This window comes from Eucyclogobius newberryi, unplaced genomic scaffold (genome assembly GCF_026437365.1).
Source record: "Eucyclogobius newberryi isolate DKJ021-1_F unplaced genomic scaffold, fEucNew1.0.hap1 SCAF_2, whole genome shotgun sequence".
Taxonomy (NCBI): domain Eukaryota; kingdom Metazoa; phylum Chordata; class Actinopteri; order Gobiiformes; family Gobiidae; genus Eucyclogobius; species Eucyclogobius newberryi.
Window position 1 is genome coordinate 21,259,103 of NW_027315834.1, and position 26,353 is coordinate 21,285,455.

At 40.4% G+C, this 26,353-nt stretch overlaps 3 protein-coding genes across 6 annotated transcripts; all 3 read right to left on the minus strand.

Annotated features, from left to right (window-relative positions):
• Positions 1 to 243: 243 nt before the first annotated feature.
• Positions 244 to 4,098, minus strand: wdr41 (WD repeat domain 41). 2 transcript variants are annotated; one of them, XM_072454389.1, is made up of 14 exons: positions 4,084 to 4,098; positions 3,933 to 3,991; positions 3,678 to 3,793; positions 2,875 to 2,923; positions 2,651 to 2,779; positions 2,323 to 2,385; positions 2,120 to 2,231; positions 1,988 to 2,050; positions 1,799 to 1,900; positions 1,546 to 1,724; positions 1,358 to 1,479; positions 1,202 to 1,287; positions 606 to 739; positions 244 to 527 (listed from the first exon to the last, which is right to left on the minus strand). In XM_072454389.1, the coding sequence occupies exons 2-14, from the start codon at positions 3,978 to 3,980 to the stop codon at positions 387 to 389; spliced, it is 1,344 nt and encodes a 447-aa protein (XP_072310490.1). In that variant the 5' UTR covers positions 3,981 to 3,991; positions 4,084 to 4,098; the 3' UTR covers positions 244 to 386. The 2 variants fall into 2 exon arrangements, with proteins under 2 accessions (XP_072310490.1, XP_072310489.1); XM_072454388.1 differs by lacking the exon at positions 4,084 to 4,098 and having other exon boundaries at positions 3,933 to 4,007.
• A 4,446-nt stretch (positions 4,099 to 8,544) lies between these two features.
• otpa (orthopedia homeobox a) lies at positions 8,545 to 11,746 on the minus strand. Of its 3 annotated transcripts, none has more exons than XM_072454565.1 (3): positions 11,518 to 11,746; positions 10,638 to 11,023; positions 8,545 to 9,592 (listed from the first exon to the last, which is right to left on the minus strand). In XM_072454565.1, the coding sequence occupies exons 1-3, from the start codon at positions 11,552 to 11,554 to the stop codon at positions 9,089 to 9,091; spliced, it is 927 nt and encodes a 308-aa protein (XP_072310666.1). In that variant the 5' UTR covers positions 11,555 to 11,746; the 3' UTR covers positions 8,545 to 9,088. The 3 variants fall into 3 exon arrangements, with proteins under 3 accessions (XP_072310666.1, XP_072310665.1, XP_072310667.1); XM_072454564.1 differs by having other exon boundaries at positions 11,479 to 11,746; XM_072454566.1 differs by lacking the exon at positions 11,518 to 11,746 and adding an exon at positions 11,203 to 11,236.
• A 2,527-nt stretch (positions 11,747 to 14,273) lies between these two features.
• On the minus strand, positions 14,274 to 25,838 carry tbca (tubulin cofactor a). Its single transcript, XM_072454391.1, has 4 exons — positions 25,704 to 25,838; positions 17,284 to 17,389; positions 15,501 to 15,587; positions 14,274 to 14,559 (listed from the first exon to the last, which is right to left on the minus strand). Exons 1-4 carry the CDS (start codon positions 25,754 to 25,756, stop codon positions 14,479 to 14,481), a joined length of 327 nt encoding a protein of 108 aa, XP_072310492.1. The 5' UTR covers positions 25,757 to 25,838; the 3' UTR covers positions 14,274 to 14,478.
• Between the last annotated feature and the right edge of the window lie 515 nt (positions 25,839 to 26,353).

The following is a 26,353-nucleotide window of genomic DNA, read 5'->3' on the forward strand; positions in this document are numbered from 1 at the left end:
TATAGTTTTTACAAAGTTTTACTAATACTCTAACTTCCAGGCTCAATACAATAAATTATGCTCCATATATGTGTACACACAAATGTCTGTAAATATATATATATGGAGCACAATAATTGTATTGAGCCATTTAGTAAAAATGTGTGAAAAATTATAGATAATTTAATAAATATATAAATTACACATTGTGTGCATACTGTTGTTTAAAATGATGGTGTGGTGTAAGGAGGCTTAGAAGAAATAAGGAGAAAACTATTTAATACAAGAAATAAACATATATACACAAGGCAGAAGCTGATGACAATAATTTAAATACCAAAGTAGCATCATCACAAGACTTTTACATTTATGTTATTTTCTAAAAGCAGCTGAGCGTTGATGCGAGCTCAGAGTGTACCGTTTTCCTCCAGCTTTTGGAAAAGTGCCAGGCTGCGTAGATGTGACTGTCTTTCTCCATTCTTCCACAAAATCAGCAGGTGGTCAGCAGAACATGTGACCAGACTATTCTCCTTAAAGTTCACAAACATCTGTCATGGGTCAGAAACGGTCACTATTAACGTTATTTGAATATGCACAGTACAATTTGGCGTCTCATGTATCCATACCTGAATAGCTCCAGAATGGCCAATCAAGTCACCTATTAACTCCAGCATCTTAAGGTCAGGGACATCCAAAACCTTCTTTGACGGTGGACCGGCCTGTTTACTTGAACGCCCAAAAGTCAACATTCCAAAAAATCCTGACGAGAAAATAAAAATCAATGAATTCATAAATTTACAACTACAGTATACAACTTATGTACCTATAATATGGGTCTGTCTGACCATAAACAACAAAACAACATACTTGAAAAAACAGTTGTTAACACTATTTGAGAAGTCCATTCTTTATGGTCAGATGTGTTCAAACAAAATTCAGATTTGTTTTTTCTGTTACACAATCTAGAGACTTCTGCAGATCTCTCATCAGATCAATTCCCGACAACAACTTCCTGAATGCCTTCCCCGCTCTTCACTCTCATTTCACGCATTACTGTTCTGTCGAATAAAGCCAAGGCAGAAAGAAAAGGGAGAAACAAAACTTCTGTGGCTATCTTTCCTTGCGTATGTAGTGCGTGACATGGTGACACTGCGGAGTCACCAGCGGAGGGCAGCGTGACGTCACCCAAACCATCAATAACAAAGACAGAATATGACTTCACCTGCCGAGGCGGGTTCGGCCGGCAGTGGCAGGTCCTGAATCTCCCACAGTCTCACGCTGCCATCTTCAGAGCAGGACAACAGTTTACTGCAACAAAACAAGTCTGTGATTCCAAGTGCACCGTGAACTCTGGCAAGACAACAGTAGATGAAATCACCTGTCAGAAAGCAGCATAGTGTGCAAAACATTGGAGTCATGAGCGACTTTTCTGTAAGCCACCACGGCCTTTGTGAGAACACTGTACACATACAGGCCGCCGCCCACAGCTGCCAGGACGAGCTGGTAAAACACACGGCTGTTAATGCATGTTTAGCCATGATCGCATAGTAACGGCACGAGCCTGACCTTTCCGTTCGAGCAAAGATGCTGAATGGACATCTCACTGGGTTTTGCGGAGCCCATGCGTATTTCAGATGCACTTTGCGACTCCTCCCATAAGATATGTTCATAGGCGAGAATGCTCCAGTTAACCGCGTCCCAGAGAATGAACTCGCCCACATGGGACCCGGAGGCAAACATGTTGTCTGAGGATGAGAGGTAAGCAGTTAAACCTGGAACCAAGTGGTGTGAGGGCATCCGAGGTAAGTCAAGGGTTCACCGTTAACATTTATGAGAGCACGAATCTGGTCCCGGTGATCGGAGAGACGGTGCATCTCAGTCAGAGAACGGGAGTTGGCAGAGACTGTTAACCTGTAAATGACTGACGGAAGAAAATAAATTACTGACGGAAGAAAACACTGAATTCGACTATGACCAGTTTCATTTGAATGTATTTTTTTCTTCTTACCAATTTCTTTATCCATCGCCGCTGCCACACAATTCTTGGGAAGCTCAATCAACACAAAGATTCCTGCAAACATATGAAGAGACGGTGATTTTAAGACCTGTATTGTGTGTGCGTTTCTCTGTAGCTCTTTACCAGTGTCGCTGTGGTTCTGCTGATGGCACTGAAGTTGAAAATCTTCGTTCCACACGCACAGCTCTTCTCCACCGGACAGAAACAAACACAACCGCTCAAGCACCAACAAACACTGAGAGACAGATACAGCGTTTATCAAAAAACATTTGAAAACAGGACATATATAGACTTTTATTAGAACTGGACTCAGAGGTTGAAGTTACCTTGACAGATGATTGAAGATCTGAAATAGTTTGGACTCTGTTGCCTGTATCAGGGTCCCAAAGCTTTTCTTTAGTTAAGTATTAATATTAATCTCACAACTTCTACTAGTATTGAATAATTTAACCGCAAACCAAGTCAGAAAGAACAACTTAGAATTGAACATAACTTGTCAAATTTGTATAAAACAAACTAGTGAGCATCAGGCTGTGACTTGTTGGTAGACCCAGGGCAGCGCTCACTAGCTCTGTTTTTACTACAGCCAGAGAGTCAAAATGTGGCTTCTGATCAAATAAAAAATGTGTGAGCCTTGCTTTGGTGAAAGGATACACTCAGACTTCGATCTGATGACGCAGTGATCAGCAATGTCTGAGATTTAAGTTCACTTCTGCAAACAAATGTCGTTAGGGCAGTGATTTGCTGCGAATGTCCTCTGAGTTCTTGTAGTTTCTCCCCCGTCTGAACCAAAAACAAGCATGGGGACTTACGTTAATAATGCAAAGTAAAATAATAATGTTACTGCCATTAATGGAAAAAAAAAGAATTCATTTTACCTCAACATTCCACACCAAAACCAGGCCATCGTCTCCAGCCGAGGCACATCTGTAAATCATAACATTGCGTTTGAATATGACTTGTCCACAGTGACAGATCTTTAAGTCAGGCGCACAAAGACAATCTCTATCTGGCCCAGAAGTCATTTCCCATACAACCTGGAACACAGAAAAAAAGCAACCAAAAATAAACGCCTGTCCGGAGGCTTAGCACCTTAACTTACCCTCTGCCCTCAACAATCCACATGAGCAATTCTAAAAATCAACAGAAAGGATGAGAGGATGAAACAGAGAGATACAGTACAATGAAAAAGAGGAATTGTCCAGGATATGTTTTCGGACTTTGAAAGTAATCTAGAGTGAATTTTCTGGCCTCTGCCCCCATCTATGGACCTCTGTGCAGAGGGGACAGGACCAAGAGGAGGTTATTACTGGAGGAGACCTAGAGGTGACCAGGCGTGAAGACTATCCCCAAACGCACACACACAGTTTAAATCCCTCTGTAAAGACTTATGCAGAGCACTGTACCATGCCAGTGTGCACTGTATGACCAGAGCAGAGGGGATCAGGTGCAGACACCAGCTTGTGTGTGTGAAAGTGAAACACTGTACAGAGTAGTGGGTGTACAGCCTCACAGCGGTCATGATTAGGCTCTTGTCATGCTCTGTACGTTTTCTGTATGTGAGAATCTCCTGTCAATCAAATGGCAATAGAGGCCAGCCATGGGTATAGAGCAGAGAGGTTAGAGAGAGGAAGAAAGTCAAAGATGCTGTGATATGGAGGGGAGGGGCTACTCTGCTCACCTGAAGTCATCAATCTGCACCAGAAATCGAACAATGTCAAAATGTCCTTTTAGCACCTGCAGCTCAGTGAAGCAGTTTTGGGGTTGTTCCTCTCCAATGCACAACACGGAGCTTTTCTGCAGACGCGGAGAGAAAAGGGTGAAGCAAACAGAAACAGAGCTTAGAATGTTGGACGTGGGGTGGGAAAGGTTAAAAGAAAGACAAAAGCATGAAACAGATCCATCAGGCTCAGCATTAATGATTTTACTGCCTCACCTCCACTGAGCCCTGCGCTTCACGACTCCCAAGAATCCATCGTAACATGGCGTAGAAATCTGACTTGACCAACAAAGACAAAGGATGTTTGAATGTTACGTTACGTTGAGAATTAAGGTTTTAATTCGTCACACATCGAGACGGTCCTTACCTTCTTCTCTTTACGAACCACAAACGCTGAAAAACAAAAGTGTCTTCTTTTTCGACTGCAACGCTAATGTATACTTCAAATGCTGCCTACCCGAAAAGTAAAGGCCGATCACAATTAACATTGGAGAAACTGAATGAATTCAGCATTAGATGGTATTTTGCAGCATTTACACCAGAACAAAACAAACCTCTCATGTGACTCTGACTACGGAAGCTGTTTCAGGACAATGTTCCCATATTCACAATGGGCATAAACGTTTATTACTCTTTTTCTTTGTATCTGATGTGAAATTATGTGGTATTAAAACTGAATCCGGCTGGTTTGTTTATAAATTTAGATTTTGTTTTCTTTGTTGAAGCTGCGAATTGAATGTAATTCATTTGTAGTGGTGGTTGTAATACAAGTAGTGACCGCTGGATGGCAGTGTGTCACAATCACAAAAGCGAATGAGAACACATCATGGAATAACTACGACAGATTACTCCAGAAGTATAACTTATCAGACAGCCTGAGACCTTATTATATCATTATTGCAATGCATTGATTAAAATAGTTACATGTATCTGCATTTTAAATAAAACACAGAAAAAGTAGGACAAGGCAAACTTCGTAGTGTGACTTTTTATTAATTATGTCCGTTGTACTGTAGCCTAATATTGGCCACGTGACTTGTTATATCTTCTTTCCTTTTACACATATTTCCCTGTGTGCGTTGCAGTCCTTTTTGCAGTGATCCCCACATTAGATTGGCTGCTGTGTCGCGCTGCTTCTCCGATTGAGACGACACGCGGTGTGGGGCCTGTGACCTTCATGGTGCCTCAGATCTGCGGCTGGCACTGATTTCTGATTTAGTGTTGATCCGCCGCGCTTGTCAGAGGCTGCGAGGTGCTTTCCATGCGGTAATAGAAAAGCTCAAGGGCAGCTCGTGGGAGAAGGAGGGTTAGGGAGAGGGATTGGTTCAGGTGGAGTGAATGGTTGTTGTGGGAGACAAGGTAAGATTGAGGCAGTCTAGCCCACATTTACAGTCCATCAGGTCATGTGTAGGTTTCATTCAAATCATGAGAGCAACATTTTATATGTTGGCCTGAATACACAATAGCAGAGCAGCTCGTTGACATAATTCACGAGCCAACTGAGGAAAAAAATGCTGACAGTGATTTAGAAAGCATCAGAATTTGAATGTCACCCCCGTCTAGTCAAAGTGAAAGGGCTGTTTGTGACCTCACACATGGGCCTATGTGAAATCAGTTGCTGGAGGTGAATTCATGTAAAGTGGCAAAGGGGCTTTTTTGAGTAGTGAACAACTACGTTTTACTTTGCCGTGATCCTCTGTGGTCTGACAGCCTTTTGTTGCCCCAGATCCACTGTAGAAAAAGGTTCTGACTTGACTGAAAGTATTGGTGTGTGCAAGTAAGCGATTTCTACATGTGTGTGAGCGTCACATGGGCAAAGTGTTTTCAGTGTTCAGCCTTGAGTGAAATGAGTTAACTCTTTTTTAAATGATGAATTTAAATGATGACATAATGTGATGCCATAGAGGCCTAAGTTAAAACTCAGAAATTGTGTTTTTGAATGCCGTTAGTCTAGTCTGCTTCTAATAGGAATATGAAGTATTATTGAATAATGTCATCAGGTCAATGAAAAGTCAGAGAAATGTATTAAGAGGAATAAAATGCTCTTCTTCCAAGAGGCAATTCAAAAAAGTATATTTGTTCCCTATCAAAAAGGGTTTGTTTGGATCAATCTCTGTAAGTTAGAGTTGACACAAAACCCAGTCTAATGTGTTAGGTTCAGATAAATGAGAAATCTCTTTGTATTTATGCCACTATCTGAAAAGATACACAACTGGAGGTTAGACTACTAGAAACACTTTGATCTTAAATGTGTTAAATGCATGGGTGAGTGATTTCTGGCTCAAATTATTTTAATTTGAAACTGATCTTCACTCATCATCATATAAATGTATGTTATTGGTTTTATTCAATAAATTAAGTTAAAGGGGAAAATCTTCGTCCGATAACGAGCAGGGGAAAAAGCAAAAGTTAATGAGAGCTAAATTTTCTGTCCCATGTAAGGAAAGGAAATAATTTTATAAAATTATGGAATAAGCTGTAAATTAGAGCTACAGCATTCAATAACATCGGACCAACACTGAGATCAGCTTTTCCATTCCAGCCACACCAGGACCGGGTCAGACCTCCCTGACATAAACTGTACTTTACTCAAATATGTGTTGAATACAAATATCCCATTGTCCGTTGTTTTTATATAAATATTTCCATTTGATACTGAGTTTGATGCATATTCATACAACACTCACAGACTGAGGAGATGGTGGCGTGTTTAACTGCTTTATTTGTCTCACTTGTTACATTATACTGTTTTAGCACCACAGGAAAAACATACAACTCTTTACCGACCGCACAGCACAAAGCTTTTTACTCCATCACTGTCACTCTCATCTTGTGACCAATAAATGTTCTCTTTATTTGCTGTTATGAATATAATAAGCTAAAATCAAATCTCTTCATTTGTACATAATATAATTAAGACCTTTTCAAACAATGACAAATGGATGGAGCGAGATGTCAGTCAGTGCTGTCACACTCAGGCACGAAGCATGGTCAGACTCTTTAAGGCGAGACAGAAAAAACTTTCAGTGTTTTGGTTTTTGTGGTTAGTTTGCTCTTTTTTCACCTGGAAATAACTACATCTGCACCTAAAGATGTTTATTAGTTCTTTTCATCAACTCGTATCTATAGATGGGACATTGTAACTTCAAAGGTTGTTTTCTCAATGTATTTTCCTCCCAAATAGATCCAGCCTTAAGCACCTCACACCAAACTCTCAAGAGGTTAATGGATCGTACAGAAGTATTGGTTGATTTCCAATTATAAGTTTTTATAAATGAGGCAATATTTTTACACCAATTTTTATTCCGATCTAATTTACTCAATGACTAATAAGATCCAAAATCCACTCAATATATTTATTGTATCCACTGGGCCACGTCAACAAATTGAAACCAGAAAACCTGGCTCTATCCATATTTCAGATGTATGTCCCAAATATGTTCATTAAAATAATTAATATTATTTGTATTTTTCATACACGTAAATATAAGTCAATTACTGAACAAATTTTTAATTGAAAATTCAATATTTTTCCCTTTTCATCTGTGACTCGCCTTAAATGTTCTTGGCACAATCAGAAGCTATTTTGTGTTTCTTTTGTTTGCGGCATTTTTATAAAGTCATTATACTTCTGCTGTAATTTGCTTATTCCTAATTTATGTTATATGTTAACACTAAGTTTTGTATGGACAAAACACACATAATCCATTGCCAAACACACAACAGTCTGTAGCACACACACAGGAAAATTAATGAGCCCTCATTCATAATCCCAGATAGAGAGAGCCATATTCACCCTTGGATGGTTTATTGACTGATTTCATTTATTTGTGTGCAATAATACGAGGTAAACATTGGCTTGCTCACACATTTTCTGCGACACACTCACTGCACAGCATTCTGGGAGAAATGATCCCACCAACAGCAGGGTCACTGATTGGCTACCTCGTCAGTGTGTGACAAATTACCCAATGAGAAATAGGTTACCAGTTTCCACAAGCTAATTAACCTGGCTCATGGTGAAACAAATTATTGCGTTTATGTAATATTATTTTACACCTGTCACTTGACTGCAAAAATCTTCATCATTGTTCCCAAATGTTGTCTCTAAAAAGCATTTTCAACCAACTTTGCCCTGCTTTTAAAATATATTTAATATATTGCTATATTGCTGTTTGTTTTAACCATAGTGTGATGTTGGCCTACACATCTGATCAGTGATACAGACAGTTAACAATTAGTGGCATTACAGGAAATTACATAAAATAAATAACACCTATATTAGTTATATGGGAAGAGTATAGCAGGAGAATGTCACAGACTGAAAAGATTTAGTTTAGGAACAGGAACAGATTGTGTGTGGTTCTGTGTTACTTTGTTGCATGTTTGCTTTCAGTCCCTATCCGTCCACATAACCGTGTGTGTTTAATAAAACAAGACCATGCCAATACCTACAGTTTTAAATGGGCCTTGAAAAGATTTAGGTGGTCTCTGTGAAAGTCATATCCATCAACACATCATGATTATACCTGATGGGATGAGATGAGAACATCAGCACTTTACCACTATCAGACAGCCCATAAAATAACATTATAGCCCTGGCCAAGGCAAGGACTCAGCTGTCGGCTTGTTTTACACATTTACAAAAACGCGTTAGTTGTTAAGAACAGATGTTTGAGAAAACTATTTCTAACATTTATAAAATAAATCAAAGGGTTCTGAGCAACACAATATTTTATAGCTATATGTAGCTATCAAAATTAAATGTTAACATTTAATTTTAGCAGACCTATTCCTTTCCTTTGAATAAAGAAGTGTTGATTCCTGGTATAATTGAAATGAATTTTATTGAATAATTTACACAGAATTTTATAAACATGTCCATGAAAAACATTAAAGCAGATGTGAATCACAGACAAAATGTTAACCGATTTTTTTTTTTTTTTTTTTACAAAGTGACCAATTTTCCACTCCTACAAACCACAACATGAATGAGATCTGGTTAATCGTGTCTTGGACACAGTCCACGTGCCTCTACGTCCACGCGCTGCGGTGCAAACACTGCGGCCTGTGATGGGTCGAAAGGATGTTGTATTTAAGTTTCTCTAAAATGAAATCGCAACAAACAAAGGAGATGCACAAATGATAATTGCCAAAAACAAATCAATAATTTAAATAGACCAATAAATAATTGTCTTTATCTACATGCCAAATAATAAATATGACAGCCCTCTTCGGTCTGGCCATATGGAGTCCTCCAGGAAACAATCGCACAGAGGAGCAGTGGTGGTCCTGGTCCAGGCCTGGATTGGTCAGGGTCAGAGTTCAAAGTGAAGATCTCCTTGTGGAGCTCTACGTGTCACCGCAGAGGACTAGGTGAAGCTCATAGATACTGTGTGCTCCAGCGCTTTGCGGCGCAGAGACGCGATGCTCGTTCCCCTCCAGACGTCACTGTCCGGGGAGCTGCACAACTGCGGGGAGCCCGTCACGTTAGTAGACCCAGACAGCGAGGCGGGCACCATCCCAGGAAAGGTGGGTTGGTACAGGTGAGACTGCAGCCCAGAGCCGTTAGACGACATGTTGGACAGGGCCATGGAATTGGGCGGAGGCCCGGCTCCCAAACTGCACTGCGACAGGGTCTGAGCCATCCCGGGCTGGCGGCCTAGCGACGGTGGTAACTGCAGCTGCGAGACACCCGGCATCCCAGCCGTGGCCCAGCGCGTGTCATTGGCGTGGAATGAGCACAAGCTGTCGCCCATAGACGAAGGAAACTGAGGCAAGCCGTGGTGCGTGGGCAGAAGCGTGCCTGGCGAGCGGAACACATTGGTGGTCTTCTTGCGCTTCTTCCATTTGGCGCGCCTGTTCTGGAACCAAACCTGCACCAGAATATATAGATTATTATTATCATTATTATTAGTATCATTATTGCTATTTATTATTATTATTATTATTATTATTATTATTATTATTACGCTATAGAAAGACATTTTATATGTTGTAGCCACGCTGGTAATAAAGACGCACTGTCGTTGCGATTATGACAAATGATGTTTATTGGTGCAGTCCTTGAGAACCTGGTTTTGCTGTGGAGCGCGAGCGCACGGAATGATTAATGTGGAGATTTGTTTGGTGCACAGTAAGTATAACGGGATAATCTTATTCTATTCAACCGCCCGCCAATGGGGTTCAGCTTCATGTTTTTATGTGATATTTTATGGATTTTCCCCCATTAAAATATATATTTTTCATCGCTCCGAAATCTAAATACGCGTGCCCACGTGTGAACTCCATCCTCTCAGACTTTATACTATACTACTTTAGACAACACGTTTTCTGCGGCGGTCTGGAACAGAGTTTTTGACCGTCTTTGGATCTGGAATTTATGTTCCAAATTCTGACTAACAGCATCCATTAGGATGTACTGGACGTGACCGCAAAAGATGAAGGCCACACGCGACTCTAATTCTTGTGTATGAATCCATCATACAATTCGTGAGCTTGTGATTCGAACAAACATAGTTTGAAATGTTGTAATTGCAAAAAAAATTTCCAAATCTTTTTTAACATTCTAGGTTATTGATACAGTAATTGTAACAAGAGGCTCCAAAATAAACGGCCAACATATTATTTAATTTACAAAACTAACAAAATATGTTGCGTCCATTTGTTTTGAGCCATTTAAAAGTTAATTAATTCGGTGTTTGCTATTACCTATAGTCTTGACATTATATTGACATTAAGGCCATGCGTTTGATATGATTTGAATTGTATGATATTTTATTGTGCATTTCTTTCAGACGTGTTCTTTATCCTGTTTTCAGACTGCACTAAATTACATTCTATATTCTATTGCCAATAAAGCTATGTTTTTCTGTCACACATCATCTCCAGCAGAGCTTTCCTCACAGAGCAGTGCCTCACCTGCACACGGGACTCCGTGAGGCCGATGCGCAGCGCCAGCTCTTCTCTCATGAAGATGTCCGGATAGTGCGTCTTGGCAAAGCTGCGCTCGAGTTCATTGAGCTGAGCGGGCGTGAAGCGCGTGCGGTGGCGTTTCTGCTTCTGGCTTTGCCCCCCGGACTGGCTCTGGTTACTGCCGCTGTTCTGCTGGGGCTTGTCCTGCTCTTTATTGTTGACCGGACCAGCCGCCGCGCCCGTGCTGCCGCTGATATCTTCCCCCGGGAGCATCGTTGTACCTTCCACACCGTCCGGTCCAGGAACCAGCTCCCCGGAGTGGTTTGGATCAGGTAGTCGGCACTTCAACGCGTCTCTGTGCCCCAGCAGCTCGGCAGCTGCGTCCTTCATCCCTGGGCACAAAAAGAGATGTGGTGAACACTAGCAGAGACCAAAGCAGCTCTGTGAGGGAAAGACAGGCGTTAGACATTCCAATAAATGCACTGTAAACAACAGGATACATCTTTAAAAAACACAATAGTATTTGCATACAAGTAACAGTAGAGAGAGAGTATGCATAAAACAAACTCACATTATTTTAGCAAAAGAACATTAAAACAAGAACAGCAGTAGACTACAGCATGCATTAAAATTTGCTTCTTAAATACTCGTATTTCACTTCGATTAGGCTGCATCAAGACCTTAGAAAATTGTTAAATCAAATTACGCAGTAACCTAATATAATAATAATAATTACTTTTCCAATGAATTAAGCCAGTTTGCGCTACTCGAGTCAAATTAGGAGAATATAAGAAGCAAATTGACAATTTCAAGGCTTGATTTAAGATGAGAAGTTCCTCCAGCTTACAGTAGAGTTGAAGACCGGAGTTTGGTGACGATAACTCACCGAGGCGAGCATCCAGGAGGTCGGCATGAGATAGCATTGCGTACCGCTCCAGGGCGAAATGCTATCCCAAAAAAATCTCTATGACTTTAACCTATTTAAGAAATATATATGGTCTAAATGAAAGCAAATTCGGTTTGTGGTTAAAAGGGAGGTCTGTTGCATTATAATGTAGTTTAGAGAAATGGGGAGGCGCTTAACAACGGAATGAACCCATGAGCTTCTCCAAACGAATGACCAATCAGAGCTGCAGTCTGAGGTATGTCAGCTTTAGCCCAGGACCTCGAGCACCCTTGCCTTCCCTCCTCGCGCCATCACCCGCATCCACAAGTTCATTCCTCCTCATTCCTGTAATTGGCTTTGATTTCTTTTCCAAATTACATCCAATAAAATAACTTGATTTAATATCTGTGTGCACATTTATTCTGGGCAAGTACTTCGATAAATGCAGGATTCCCACAATATTTGTTTAATTGCTTGTATTTGGCCACACTTTTTATGTTTGTTTGTTTGTTTGATTGTTTGTTTGTTTGTTTGACATGTAATAGGGACTTGAGATGACGAGTAGCATCTATTGGGATGGAAATGCTGGGAGTAAGTTGTGACCCTTTTTAGTTAGCTGTAGACTTCTTCTAATACAGACTTGATTTCCCACGACAAACTTCATTCAATACAGCAATTTTCAAGGCTATTGCGTTTTTATGTCATTAGTGCAGATCCATACGCCTCTATAGCAGAAATATTAGGGTGAAATCAGAATAATTTAAGGCGAGATCGTAAATCGAAAAGGGGCGGGTGTTACATGCTTAATTCAGCCGCGACTTCTGCATAATTCTTGAAAATAAACCTTTTTTTATTTGACCATATTATTTACAGTTTCTTGGGGACACAGACTTATTTCGACCCCGCGCGTCTGGAGCACGCATTTCATTGTGCGCGTCAATTGGCACAAAAGAGTTGTCGGAGCGCAAACGCGGGGCCTGTTCGCCTTTTCTTTTCATCCACTCCAAGTGCCTCGCTCATCATTTATTCGTGGGAAATAAAGGAGATGGAGTGTTGGAGACTGAGCGCAGGGTCTCGCGCTCCCCGGAAGGACATGGACCACATTTACCACGTGCGCGCCACAACGAGCGCAACGAGGAGAACTCTTCCCGCGCGATGATGGAGCGCGTCAGACGCTCGTCTTTGGAGGATGTGAGAGGAGAGCGTTGAATAATCCACCGCGGGTTAACGCAAGTATTTGTGTAACGCGTCCGATTGAAACGCTCCAAAGTCTAATGTTTAAAATGTTGCCGTCGCGTTTGACGCAGTCTCCGCCGTGTCAAGCCATGGTAATAATTCCAATGATCGTATTGTTTGGTTTCCATGGAGGGATGATGGATCGCGCGCTTCGCTTTACGACGTTTCTGTAGCTCGGCGCTTTTATGGCTGTACAAACAAGTGAATGACTTCTCTCAGCGCGGGGGCTCATATTTAACCCAAACACCCGAAGACGGCGAGACGTCAGGACACGTCGGCCCACGCGCCAAACCTTCTGTAAGATACTAAGGCTATTTTTGTGTTTATTTTATTTTCATTAACACGTGTATAAACGCTTTTTACAAATATGTATATGTTATCATAGATACACAAAATGGCCTACGATTGTTAATAACACCTGAATTATCATGTGCTTTTAGTCACTTAGCCAATGGCACACTTCAATTAATAGTAGATTTGAGTCTGTTATTGTTATAGTCATGTTCTATAATCGCAGGTCGCTTCTGCATGCTCCGCTCTCGGCTACATCAATCTTATCCACCAGCTAAATAAAAAAATAAACAAATTCTCCCAGTGTAAGTTAATGCGGTGCATCTGAGTGGAAAGTAGACATTTTCACGCGCTGTGGAGACGAGGAGTCACTTTTAATAAAATTGAAAAACACAGTCCTGAAGAGCTAAGAAGTTTATTTGCATATTCTGCTGCCACCGTTCAAGTCCATCAGAACAGGACAGGAAAAAAGAGGGACATTTCGGCAGAGTTATATCCTTTGGTCAAAACACTGGAAACAAAACACTGTATGGACATGGTATTTTTGAAGACGAGGAGGATGAAATGAAAAGGTCGCATCTCTTTGAGGACAATGTGGGGCAGTCTGGACGTCTAAAGCGCAGGTGGAGGCCTCGCTGCTGCATCTCATGCCTCAATTAACACCACTGCCCTCTGTACTGAGTCGATTAGGCCGTGATTTATCAGAAAGAAATATAATTATACCTCCAAATAAAATAATCAGTATTGAAGAGTGATTTCCTTAACGAGATGGAGCGGGCTAGATGTCACGCAGTAGCAGCGCCACATTAGGGTGCTAATGAGACTTTGGGGTGATCCTGGTAATTATCCAAATCTGTAAAATAAGGATCAAGTCAAATGTAACCTTAATTTGTCTTCCAATTGAGTTCATTTATTAGTATGACTATTTAGTCCCTCAGCCTTAATCGGAGGTGTGATTTGAGCCCAGGGCAGGCCTGATATGGAGCAGAGCAGGTCTGTTTTGTCACTGACATGATTGTCCAAGTGCTCTTGTCTTTATTGTAGACACAACCCATTCCACTGCTGTTGGATAATGCAGTAGCACTGAATATGCTGCAATTAACCGATTGATAGAGTTATAATGTTAGAGCCACTAACATTCCTTCAGTAGTCCCAAAGTTACACTAGAGGGCATCAGGACAGGTGCACTGAATAAAATAATAGGACAAAAGAAAACATTCAAGCCTGCATACTGTTTAAACATAACATTTATTTCCATTTTTGGAGTTGAACACATGCATAATTATATCACAATGTGGCGGCAAATTAAAAGTAAATAGTCGAAATAGCCGGGATTAGAAAAAAGAAACCGTTTAACAAAATCAGTTCAACAGGAATGGACATTTGAGCAGTGGATCTCAGTGATCTCAGTGAGGACAGAAAGCAGCTCAGAAATCACCCTTCAAGCTTCACTGAATCCAATATGTTTCTCGCCTCTTTGTACTCCTCTGCCTCTGCCAAATCCTCTTCTGTTTCCTGAAAACACGCAAACATCACTGATTAGTTTTTAGTGCATATTTGTCTTTTTAAATCACTGCACATGAAACATTTACTGGAAATCATCCCCTTCAAGTGAACACAATTTGAAAGTTGATTCAAAATTAGTTTAAAAAGTTAATACTAAGGAAAAAGCCTATCTTTTAGTGGACCTTTGCTTGACCGTTGTGATAATATAATTTTGCATATGGAGAAGAGAAGGGCAGTTTGGGTGAGTGATGGAAAAGGGGGCAGTGCCGGTGTTTGACTCCCATGACTCACAGGAGAAACGGCATCTGTGCAGCTCTGCATTAATTAAACTGACCCCAAGACACGCATGCTTATGTTTACTTCTCCCCCTCATCTGCTCAAGTCCTACAGGGACATGAGCGCTTCAGAGCAGTGCACAAGTTAATGTGGAGATATTAGGAGATGGCTCAGGTGTTCATTTAGCAAAAGTCAAAACAGTCTGTCTAAATCTAATTTTAGACTTAGTTAACACAACTTAGCATTTGCCTTCAGCCCACTCTGAATTATCCATGCAGGGGTTACTGCAAAAGAAACAATAGTGTTTAGACCTAATACAGATATTTCAATTTGTGATCGTAGTAATGAAACAAAAATATATATATATCTATATATTTTGTCCAAAAAGGTGTAGTCAGTGCAGTATTAGAAAGACAAATTGAATCAAATTGAAATTAAGAAGCAATAATCCTATATCTTATATATCTTATAACTATGAATGTGGATATTCCATTTGACATGTCAGTTACATTTACGTATTAATAACAGCGTGTTTAATATTTAGTTGTGAGTTTAAAAAAAAAGACTAGAAAAATGCGATACTGCTTTTATAGACACTCTAATAACTAAACTAGTGTTAGATTGTACAGCAACTTTAAAAAGTGAATACAATTGGCTGTTGCAGTGTTACTTACCAACATCTGGCTAAGTTCGGCATGTGCTATAGTCAGGCGGCGGTGGCAGTCTGGAATCATCATTTTACACTCTTGCAACACTTCCACCTGAAATCAGACAAAAATGTTATTAGTGTGCGGTTACTCTTAAACGAATGCACCGGCGTTCATTTCTATTAGCAGGTCTGCAAACAAAAATCAACAACATATTGAATATTGAGTAAATTAAGTCAACCTGCAGGACTAAATAGAATAGAATAGAATAGATGTGTTTCTGTGCAGCCCTTGCACCGTGTCCCACTTTCACTGTTATGGTTAACATCTCCAACAAGCCGTGGAGTAAAAAATTGTATTGATTATCGATCTGGTCGGGACATGGGCAGCAGGGGGCCACCTTGATCTGACTGCATACCTGAGTGAAAGAAGAAACCCTGAAACGAAAGCACGGTGATCAGCGTAAAGAGCTGCTGCTACGCCTGGAGTGAGCCTCGTTACAGGCGGGCTAACTTTCACAGGCGCGGCTAATGTGGAATTCCCCCAAGCCGGCACCCTGAGGAGCAGAGAAGAGTTGGCTAACACTGTCAGACACACTCACTCATGATGCTTGCTTCCTCGCGGCGCCCTCGATCGCAAAGCGCACCACACTCGCTCGCACATGTACATTACACGGCCGTATACACTGACAGCCGCTGAGATTAACTAATACACTGAGCCTGGCAGACTATAACTGACATCTTGAAAGGCAGCAAACAACTAGCCGAACTGGTCTAATCTGACAAGGTGAGGCCCAGTACAGCAGAGGAGTGCAGAAACAAAAGAAAAGTCATGGCTCCCCGCTTTGATGCTGGAATGATCCCATCAAGGCAGGATAAAGACAACACTTAGAAAGTATTGATTCCATTAAAATAAAAGCCACTAATCCATCCTACCTCAGACCTCTCATATTCAACCATAATCCACGTGGCCCAGTCAGATCCCTGTTTAACTCCAGTCAAGCCTCCTGCTCAGTTTGGGCCGCAATGAACAAACAAAACAATACAATACACGCAGTGCATTTCAACGTGTTCTGAAATGTTAATCAGTTCCAAGAACTTTCTCTTGCGCATAGAAAAACGGATATATGAGATACTGATAAACCGAACTTTGAATAGGTTCCACTCTGGTTAACAAATATTACAAGCCACTAAAACACTGTTTGCCATGCAGTTCTACTGTTGTAAAAATACAAAATGCAATAGTCGATTTTGATACTAAAGCAAATACTGATTATGGATTTTAATAAATAATACTAATTAGAAAAGTAGTAGTAGTTTCTTTAATGTTACCATGTCAACCTTTGATATTGATTTGAATCAGAAAATGTTTTATTGTCATCGTCAGTGAACATAATTCAATTTGACATAAAAAGGTGAAAGACACAACAATTATTAATAATAATAATAATAAAAATACCGGTAGTAACAAAATATATCAAAAAGGGCATGCATAGAATTTACAAATAAAATAGAATACACACAAAATGTACAGTTATCGAGAGGAACATTCTAAATCTACTCTTTGCCTTTTTGTGTATCGACATGTTCAGATTCAAAGTTCATGTCATTTACAATTAATATTAGGTTTAATTATCAAGGTAAAGCCTCGAACAACCATAATGAACACTGAGCTTAAATCATTCAATAAGAATATACCTTTAAAATATATAAATAATATTCCTCCATGATAATAAAACGCATTCAGTTGGTCAGTTGGTTTATCTACAAGGCCTGAACGTTCATCACGAGGAGAGACAAGAGTAGCGTACCTGTTTTTTGATCACATACTCATCTCCAGCCTCTGCTTTCAGCCGCTCAACCCTCTCCTCCTGTTGTTTGGCTTCATTTATGTATGAAATCTTCTCTTTAGCCAGTCTGCAGGCGACACAAAGGGGACACGAGAAACGTCAGGTTAGACTTGTGTTTGCTCAAACGCTCGGTCAACACAAATGCACAGCCATAATGTAGGCTGAACCATGAAAAGGTGAGCTCTGATGGTCACCTCTTTCAGACAAGGCCATTTATCCTCATGGCACCTGCATTTGTCTGACTGAGGGGAAACACCGAGATCATCTCCCACAAGACGCCAAGATACACACCTCAATAACGCCGAGGCAAGACACATCATTCGTCCTCCGCTGCGGCCGCACACGGCACTGACAGCAACACCACTCTGAACTCCATGTATCACAACCACGAATGACGATTGGGATGGTTTACACGGGTTAAACCATCACCACAGATAATAAATACATTTACAACAAATGATAATATGGGTTGGATTTTTATTGCATGCACACCTTTCCCCCCACAGCACAACGAGCTGACATCGTCCTATATTTGTGTGTGGATTTTCTTGGGTAGTACTTGAGTTGTATATCATCATCACCAAATGAATAAAAATAATATACTAAATGTGTAGTGTAAATCTTCCAAACACGGGTGAGTTTGTCTACCTTTGTGTGTTAATTTACAGTCAATTTCCTTTTTTTGTAAACCTTATTTAAGACATTTAGAGCACTTTTCGGAAATATTGCAAAAAATAGAGATTTTTTTTATTTTTTTAACAATACCGCCCTGCCTTAAACTAAAATCAATTCAATAAAATAACATCGCTTTGATGCGGTAATATGCAAATGGTTAAGACATGAAACCATGCAGAAAGAGGATGTGAATAATGATTGATAACACTGAAGGAATACATATGACAAAAATGACAAGATAGAAGCAAAGGGCTGCTCTCTGCATCTTTAAACATTACTGTTATTTCCATCATTATGACCAGAACCAGGGGGCGAGGCAAAGCACACAATAATAATTTAAAGGGTATCGTGCTACCTATAATCTAATCTGTGGTGCATCATGGACAAAATAAAAAATAAGTGGTGTAGCGGCTGAGTGTCATGTCTCTTGCCTCTTCATATTAATAAACATTAATGCAATTTGGAGCTCTGTTATTCACTGTATTAATCACCAAACTGAAGCATGTGTCGACTATCCACTAAACTGCTCTGCTCCCTCATACATGTGCCTTTAGCGCAAGCACGCGCACACACACACACTCACACACACACACACACACACACACGTACACACACACCAGCAGTCCTTTTTACAGATTAATTGATCATCAATTTAGTCCCTAAATTGGACCAAGTCAGGTGGTAAATGGGCCTCTTTTCCTTGATTGTTAGTGAAAATTGGATTGAGTACATTGATAAATTTGGATTATTTATCAATTACAGGCCAAATGGAACTAAATCTATTGAACAGATTCTGACCCTGATTGGCATAATGGAGTTTGAAAATATAACTACTGATAATGATACCAAACTAATAGTCTTTTTCCGGCTGTGGCTGCCTGTCGGAATGACAACACAAATTTCATTTTTCATAAAATCAGGTTAATGCGCGCAAGTGGGTGATCCTTCATTAATCACGCACATTACTGTGGACCCTTCCCTTCGTGTTGCCGCTCCTTGCTTAACCATGAAACCAACTGCACGCTGTCATATTTTACATCAATTACCACTCATTCTAATTTGCTTCCATCAAGAAGCTTTTAAACAGGGACCGTATGTGGGGGCAGCGCTTGCATTTCAGTCGAGATGCTGAATGAGTGATGTCACTATGTAGAGCTAAAGAAGGTGGCAATGAGAAGGAAGATGGAGAAAGCAGGCCGGGAATAATTTGAATAAAACTGAAGGACAGTCTAATAACAAAATGTCCATTCCTCCCCTTCCAGTCATGATGTTAATTTCTTATTTCTCCCAGACTTGGAGCGCTGTGTGAATGAGGGGTGGGGTCGTGGCTGGTTTAAATAGACCTGCCACCTCAGGCTTAATGGAAAAGGCAGCTTTCTGGAAAATAGAAAAAAGGGAATTAGAAGGACCCGACACACACATTGGGTTGCTGCCTCCTCGAGCACTGTATTTTTGAGCCGTGATGTAGTCTGTGCTGGGACCAGAATGACAAAGGCAAATTACTGTTGTCATTTTATTAAGGGCATCCGCCTCGCTAGGGCAGAGAGGCACTGACTGGAATGTGCAAAGCCACTGGAAACAGGCCCGGCTAAAGGAGCGGCTAGGTTCCTCCATACAGCACAGTAGTGAGGGAGCGAGTTAGGAAGCAAGAACTAGCAGCATTTGGGAAGAGTGAAATAAATGAGTGAATACAGATTTTCTTTAGAATCTATATCTATATCATGAGCTGTACTCTATACTCCTGCTGATATAACAGTCTCAATGTCTATTCAGTGAGAAAAAGAAATGTCTGACAAAAGTACATTTCTTCTTCTTCTACACTTCTGGGCCTTGTCTGCATTTGGTCAATATAAGACGGGATTTATGGTAAAATAAATACAACTTGTGGACGTCGAAAAATGCACATAAAACGGCTCCTTGTGTTGTAATTTCTGCTGAACTAGGAAATCATATTGATACTCTAGTTGCAGTGACGAGATTACTTTTGACCACTCAAGATGGTAGACTGCCAAAGAAGAATAACAGTAAAATATAGCCGCAAGCGGCAATGATCGGCCCTCGCCACGCCGCCGCCACACCGCCGCCACGCCGCAAGAGGAGGGGGCGCTAACGCGCCCCAATTGTCCTTTTATTACGCCTACTGCTGAATCTGTGACGCTGTCACATCTTCTCCCCTTTGTTTTACCATCAAAAAGCTATTTTATTTTGAATTCTTGGCAAAATGTGCGGCTTTGCCGCACAGACACCGTGACTCTTTGAATGAAAATGTGGATAACTTTTGATGGTCCACCCCTGAAGATGAGTCCCACCAAATTTCAGGTTAATAGGGCTGACGCCCTGGGAGGAGTTTGTGAAAGTCTAAAGTGTAAACATGTTCTGGCGATTTCCCCATTGGAATAACATGAAAGGTTTCGGTCATCGTTGGGCAACGCCATAACAATTATGACATGGGTCTCATTTACTTTTTTGATGGGGATGCTAAAATTAAGTTGTGTGTCAAATTTCAGATAATTTCGCAAAACTAAACATTTAACCTCCATATAAAATCTATAGGGGGCGCTGTCGCGCCAAATTAATTAATTTCACTTCAAGTAGGTTTAGGGCAAAGAGTTTAACAACTGATTCTAATTTGATGCAATTCGGACTTTATCTGCGCAAACGGCAGAAATTTTAAATATGGGAGATTTCTGAAATTTTAGTTACAGTTTGCGGCTTCGCCGCACAGAGACCGTGAGAGGTATCAATGTAATTTGGATAACTTTTGATGTCCCACTCCTCAGTAGCATTTTCACCAAATTTCAGCTTTTTAGGGCCAACGCCCTGGGAGGAGTTCGTAAAAGTACGACGTTTGGAAAAACTCCGAAGTCATGTTTAGCCATTTTTGAAGCAATATGGCCGACATTTGGTTCGGGGGACGGCGTTGCCGTAATAATATTTTTTACTTCTCTTGTCACCATCTACCTCTGCGCCAAATTTCATGATTCTACGATCAGATTTTTTTTGGGTCATTTCCCATCTCTCAATGCATTTTTGGTACATTTGGTGGCGCTGACGCGCCAATTTTTTTTATTTTAGAAAAGGGAAATAGCCAGAATGTAGAGAGGCACGATTTTTAGAGGTGTGCAAATTTTTGTGACTTTTCGTCAATGTTCACTGGGTGAAAAATAGGGGGGTTGGTCCCGAGAAGAAGAAAGAAAGAAAGAAAGAAAGAATAATATTCCGATGCGAAAACAATGTTTCCCATTTTTCAAATATCATAAACTATACATTTTCGGAAAGCGCTCGCGCTTTCCTACCTCATGGTGTGGGTCCCTGGTCACTGACGGGTACTTTCGATAATTTTGAGTGGGCTCCGCCCACTTTGTGTTTTTGGCCCTCTATACAGTAATAATGTTCAATTTTTGCATTACATGCTTATATGCACGGAACATGCAAGAGATGGGGAACGTATTCGTGAGCTACTTAGCGCAAATGAGTGCTTTATATGGGGATGACGACCGCTTCGCGGTCGTCATCCCAATGTAAAGTGCTCGTTTAGTGCGAACTTTTGCACGGGCTTCGCCCGTTTACAACGGTAATGTTCCATTTTCCTACAACTAATTAGTATGCACGGGGCGTGCATGAGTGGAGGAGTGCGTTAGTGAGTGTTTGGAAGTGGGCGAGCGCTTCGCGCTCGATTTCGTGCGCACTACGTGCGCACTTTCGCAGCCGTGCTTCGCACGGCCTTACGAGATTAATAGGCCTCTCGCCAGCTTGTGGCGCTCGGGCCTAAATAAACATTAAGCATTTTGACCCCTGTGAGCTGGATGTTTTGTTCCCTAATTTAATCTGGCATTTCACAAGTCATCTTTATTCCCACTTAATACACGTAATAACATAAAATGCAGTTGTGAGCTAGGCTACACTCTCTGGAGAATTTACTTTTTTACATTTGGTTATACAAAACATTTGGTGCTGTGAGAGCATTTTAGAAGTTTATTAATAGGCGTAACAAGAAATGAATGATGGAAAGTAAACAGTTACGGTAAAAAGAACAGTTCTGGTACCAAAAGCCAAGTATTAGTCAAGTACTGGTACTTGCTATGGTAAAATTGTTGTGTAATTTAATTTCCAATTAACAAGTGGATCTGAATCTTCTCCACAGCACATGAACACACAGCATGGCCATGTCGTAAACAAACCAACAAACGATGCAGTTAAAAGGGAGGATATGGCACCATATTGGTTCTAGTTGCAAACAAATGTAAACTCCAAAGGAAACATAATTATCAGTATCAAAAGCAAAGAGAGTATTGTTAGTGATTGTCTCCACAAACTTGCCAGATTCATGTTATGCTTCAAAGTAATTCAACAATCATGTTTTCAGTGAGGTCATCAACATTAACTGGGCCGTAAAGCTAAATGGAGGCACTGCTCTGTCTGAAGCTCTGTGACTAGAGTAAGACATGCATCTGAGCACAATCAGACCATAAAGAAGTTACTTATTTGAAACTACAACAGGTGAGCTCATTTGTGGAGTTAAACAATATATTATTTGCACACAAGTTAGCGTTAGCCACTGTTTTTCAGTTAAGTCACACTCACATTTGTGTAGAAAATCAAACACCTAAACAGGACCATGAACTATTTAATTGATTCTGGCTTCTGAAAATGTGTTGTTTAAATAATTGTTTTTTTTTTTATTTTCTTGAATTTTCAGACCAATGCCCTGTCCCAATACGCACTACACACTTGACTGAAGTGGGTATTTTCTGAAAGTGCACCACGGCACAGGGGTGGTAAACAGTATTCGGATGGTCCGCATTTCAAACAAATAAGAACAGTGCTTAACATTTTTACAGCTTGGAGAGTTGCAGATCTATTTAAAATATCCTTAGTTTAACTGAGGTAAGTTGCTGAGGTAGAAGCACAGCGCCATTTGAAAACACTACAATAAAATGCATTGTAGGCAATGTACTTGCCTGAAGTCCACATCACTCCACACATGCTGGAAGTGTGGGTCAAAACATTCTAAAAATTGGGACACGCTGCATACTTCAGCAGCTTGTCGTGAACGTGTAGTGCGCAGCACAAGTGGAAGTATTGGGACAGGGCCCAACTAAAAACGTATTGGCTGTGTTTGCTAATGTGTGCATTGCGTCACCATGGTGACTGCGGAAATAGATACAGTAGAGTCTTCACTGACAGACCTCTGTGGGTGAAGCAATCCATTCATTATAATGGACAACAGTAGCTCTGACAAGAGCAAACGCAGACTTTAGAATATATACTGGGCCAAATACCATCACAAAGACATGGGAAAGAATAAAGTGGTTGAAAACCCCAAATTTGTGTAGTTTTCCAAAAATGCTAACAGCAGATGAGAGCTAAATGCTACCACAATGCTAGCACCGCCTGCTGTATCTTCTCTTCTTTTTTCTTTTTTTTTTTACATCTAGTGATCAATCAGTTTATTTGTCTGGGGTAACTTCCATTTACTTGAATTTGTTTTTACTGTGTAAAAGAAAAGGCTGACCAGCGGTCCTTAAAAAAGGTGCTGTTCTTGATTTTTATAGTCTTAAAAACATGAAAAACAAAGCTAGTTAATATTTTGAAAAAGATTCTAACCCAGAGGTTTTATCCAACAGGACAGTTGTGAAAAGGGGAGATAGAGAGTAGATTTGGCAAATGGTGCCTAGAATTAAACCCGCGACACCACAGAGGCAGCAGCCGCGTAAGTGCATAACTGCACCACTGACAAGCACCAAACTAGCTCATTTTAAAGTGTTCACAGAAGTCCAAAGTTATTTCTCACTTACCTAATTAACAATTATTTATTATTCATGGTGATGAGTTTATAAGTGCTTTTCACAACTTTCAGAGAGTTTACACGTCGTCGTTTATGCAAACAGAAGCATAAATGTACTCTCCAACATTGTTTTATAAACTGGAAATGTAATAACAATCTCTGAGTCATTACAGTAACTTAGATGGACTCGCATTATGGCTTATTGAACACTTACTGTGTTTGTATTACATGATGGAGGCATTAGTGTAATTTACTGGTCATTATTTTAGGACTTGACCACTGGAACACAGACATTTTGAGAAACAGGCCTGGAACACAGCAGTGAGCTGGAGGAAAGGTCAAAGTAGCAGTAATGCACATCAGTTTCTTTAGAAAAAGGCACAGTGTGAGTGGCAGAACCAATGAGGTAATAACAAAGCCAATTCTACCATAGCCTATGTAACTGTCAGATTGCAGATCTGTTGACCTGGATCATAGTTTATAACGCTGTAATTGCTGGGTCTATCCACACAAAGTTCATCTTCTTCTCTCTCAGTATAAGTTAACAAAAGCATAATCCATATTTTATTTGAACCCATCTACCACATATCTGGGAACAAGGATAGGATGTCTATAAAATATCAATCTGTCCAAGCATTAAATGTCATATTGGATCAGACGGATTTTCCACAGACGTTGTTAATGTATGCTCTAAAAGTTCAAAATCATATAATAAACTAATTTAACTATTATACTACTATACTATACTATACTATACTATACTATACTATACTATACTATACTATACTATACTATACTATACTACACTACACTATACTATACTACACTATACTACACTATACACACACAGAAGACTTCACACTTAGAAGTCATGTTTCAGTTGTTAGAAGATTTCTTAGGCTCCGTTATATTTTACCTAAATGTTAATGACAAATTCTAATTAGTGACATGCATTTTATAGAAAATTGAAGCCAGATTTGCCTTTTAAAACGCAGCTGTAAATGAGCGCAATGAAGGTGATCGGCTGCAGACTTCATCTCTGCAGGACGTGTACGTCTCCAGGACTCTGGGAGGAGCAGGTCGGATCACGACCCTTCTCACCCTGGACATGGACTATTAGAGCCGCTCCCCTCAGACATCCGGACCAGAACCTCCGCCACAACAACAGTTTCATTCCCTCTAGACTCATGAACACTTCAACTATAGTTTAATCAATCACTCGCTGCACTGTTCACTTTCTGCACTACAACTGCAAATTTAAGTGTCAATTTTGTGTACCTAGTAAGCCTATTTTTTATCTTATAATTAAATATTTTTCTTCAATGCATGGACTTTTTGATTATATACATCTTGTTTTTATTATTGTTCATTTTTGTATGTTGCAAGTTTGTGAATTTTGTTCATTGACAAAGGCATAATAAACATGTTCAGAAAACTTTTCTGATTTTGATTCAGATTATTGTGTAAGACAATAACATGAGACAGGAAGAAGTCGATGTAGCCTTGGTCTGTAATATTTACCCTTACATCTTATAACTCGTATCACAGATCAGATCACTTAGGGCCATCACTTCTTCATGTTAAATCAAATGTAATGTTAGTACGATGTGATCTTTAGGTTGCGATACGTTTTGTACGCAGCCAAATCTAACACACAATGACACATGCATTACATTTTAGCTAGCCTAAATTTCACTTGACGCTACACAAAATTAATATAGCAATTAGTCATTATCACCCCCACCTACAACGTGTTAACAAGGCGAAAGGTGTCAACCTCATCGCTTCAATGAAGAAAGCTTCATTGAAAGGAGGCAAGCTAGGCTAGTTAGCTTTTAGCATTAGCCTAAAGCTTTTAGCAGATTTCACGTAACATTGGTATTTCATTTCCCTGCTCATCAACATCAAAGTAGCTTACCTCTTCACGATACCGGTCTTAATTTTAACCTGTCGTATTCTTGGATCTGTCATTGTTGCTGAAGTGTTATGTTTGCTCCGGTGTTTTGATGTCTGATGCAGGCAGGACGACGAGTCGATCACAGAGAACAGGATCCCCACCAGGACCACAGACCACCGCCTTTGGGAGATAGACAAGTATCCGCACCCCCACAGCCTCTGGGACAGCGCAGGCTCTTCACTGCGGGAAATACGGACTTTCAAGGACAAATGTACGTATATCAGGCATGTGGGGGCCAAATGCAGCCCTCAGACCATTTTTTGTTGGCCCTCCGGCTTCCTGCTAAGTTGGTCCAAACAGCAAAAAGTTGTACTTTTTACATCCAAATTGGAAAAATTCAAGCATGTTGATGTCATACCAACCTAATATGCATGTTCCAAGTCTTATTAAAGGCGAGGAGGTACATCGAAACAATGTGAAATACAACATTTCTAATGATTCACAGTCATTCTACAAGTTCGCCATTGTTAGGTTGTTTACGGCCCTCTGCTCTGTATAAGTGTCAAAATGCAGCCCTCAGTGAAAAAAAGTTCTGACACCTCTGATGTATATCACCACATGAATGGTCAGTAGAAGAGGTTTTTATTATTTCCATTCATTCAACCAACGTC

Bases quoted from the DNA above. Each gene is read 5' to 3' on its own strand.
- wdr41 (XM_072454389.1), bottom strand. From the start codon at position 3,980: ATGTTACGATGGATTCTTGGGAGTCGTGAAGCGCAGGGCTCAGTGGAG. The intron at 2,386-2,650 runs GTATCCTTTCAC...ACTAAAGAAAAG, and splicing joins CATCAGATCGAAGTCTGAGT to CTTTGGGACCCTGATACAGG. The intron at 1,901-1,987 runs GTAAGAAGAAAA...TTCTTCCGTCAG, and splicing joins GGCGATGGATAAAGAAATTG to TCATTTACAGGTTAACAGTC.
- otpa (XM_072454564.1), bottom strand. From the start codon at position 11,554: ATGCTATCTCATGCCGACCTCCTGGATGCTCGCCTCGGTGAGTTATCG. The intron at 11,024-11,478 runs GTAAGCTGGAGG...TTTTGTGCCCAG, and splicing joins CTCCGGTCTTCAACTCTACT to GGATGAAGGACGCAGCTGCC. The intron at 9,593-10,637 runs GTGAGGCACTGC...ATTCTGGTGCAG, and splicing joins TCACGGAGTCCCGTGTGCAG to GTTTGGTTCCAGAACAGGCG.
- tbca (XM_072454391.1), bottom strand. From the start codon at position 25,756: ATGACAGATCCAAGAATACGACAGGTTAAAATTAAGACCGGTATCGTG. The intron at 17,390-25,703 runs GTAAGCTACTTT...TGTCGCCTGCAG, and splicing joins AAGACCGGTATCGTGAAGAG to ACTGGCTAAAGAGAAGATTT. The intron at 15,588-17,283 runs GTACGCTACTCT...GTCTGATTTCAG, and splicing joins AGTATGTGATCAAAAAACAG to GTGGAAGTGTTGCAAGAGTG.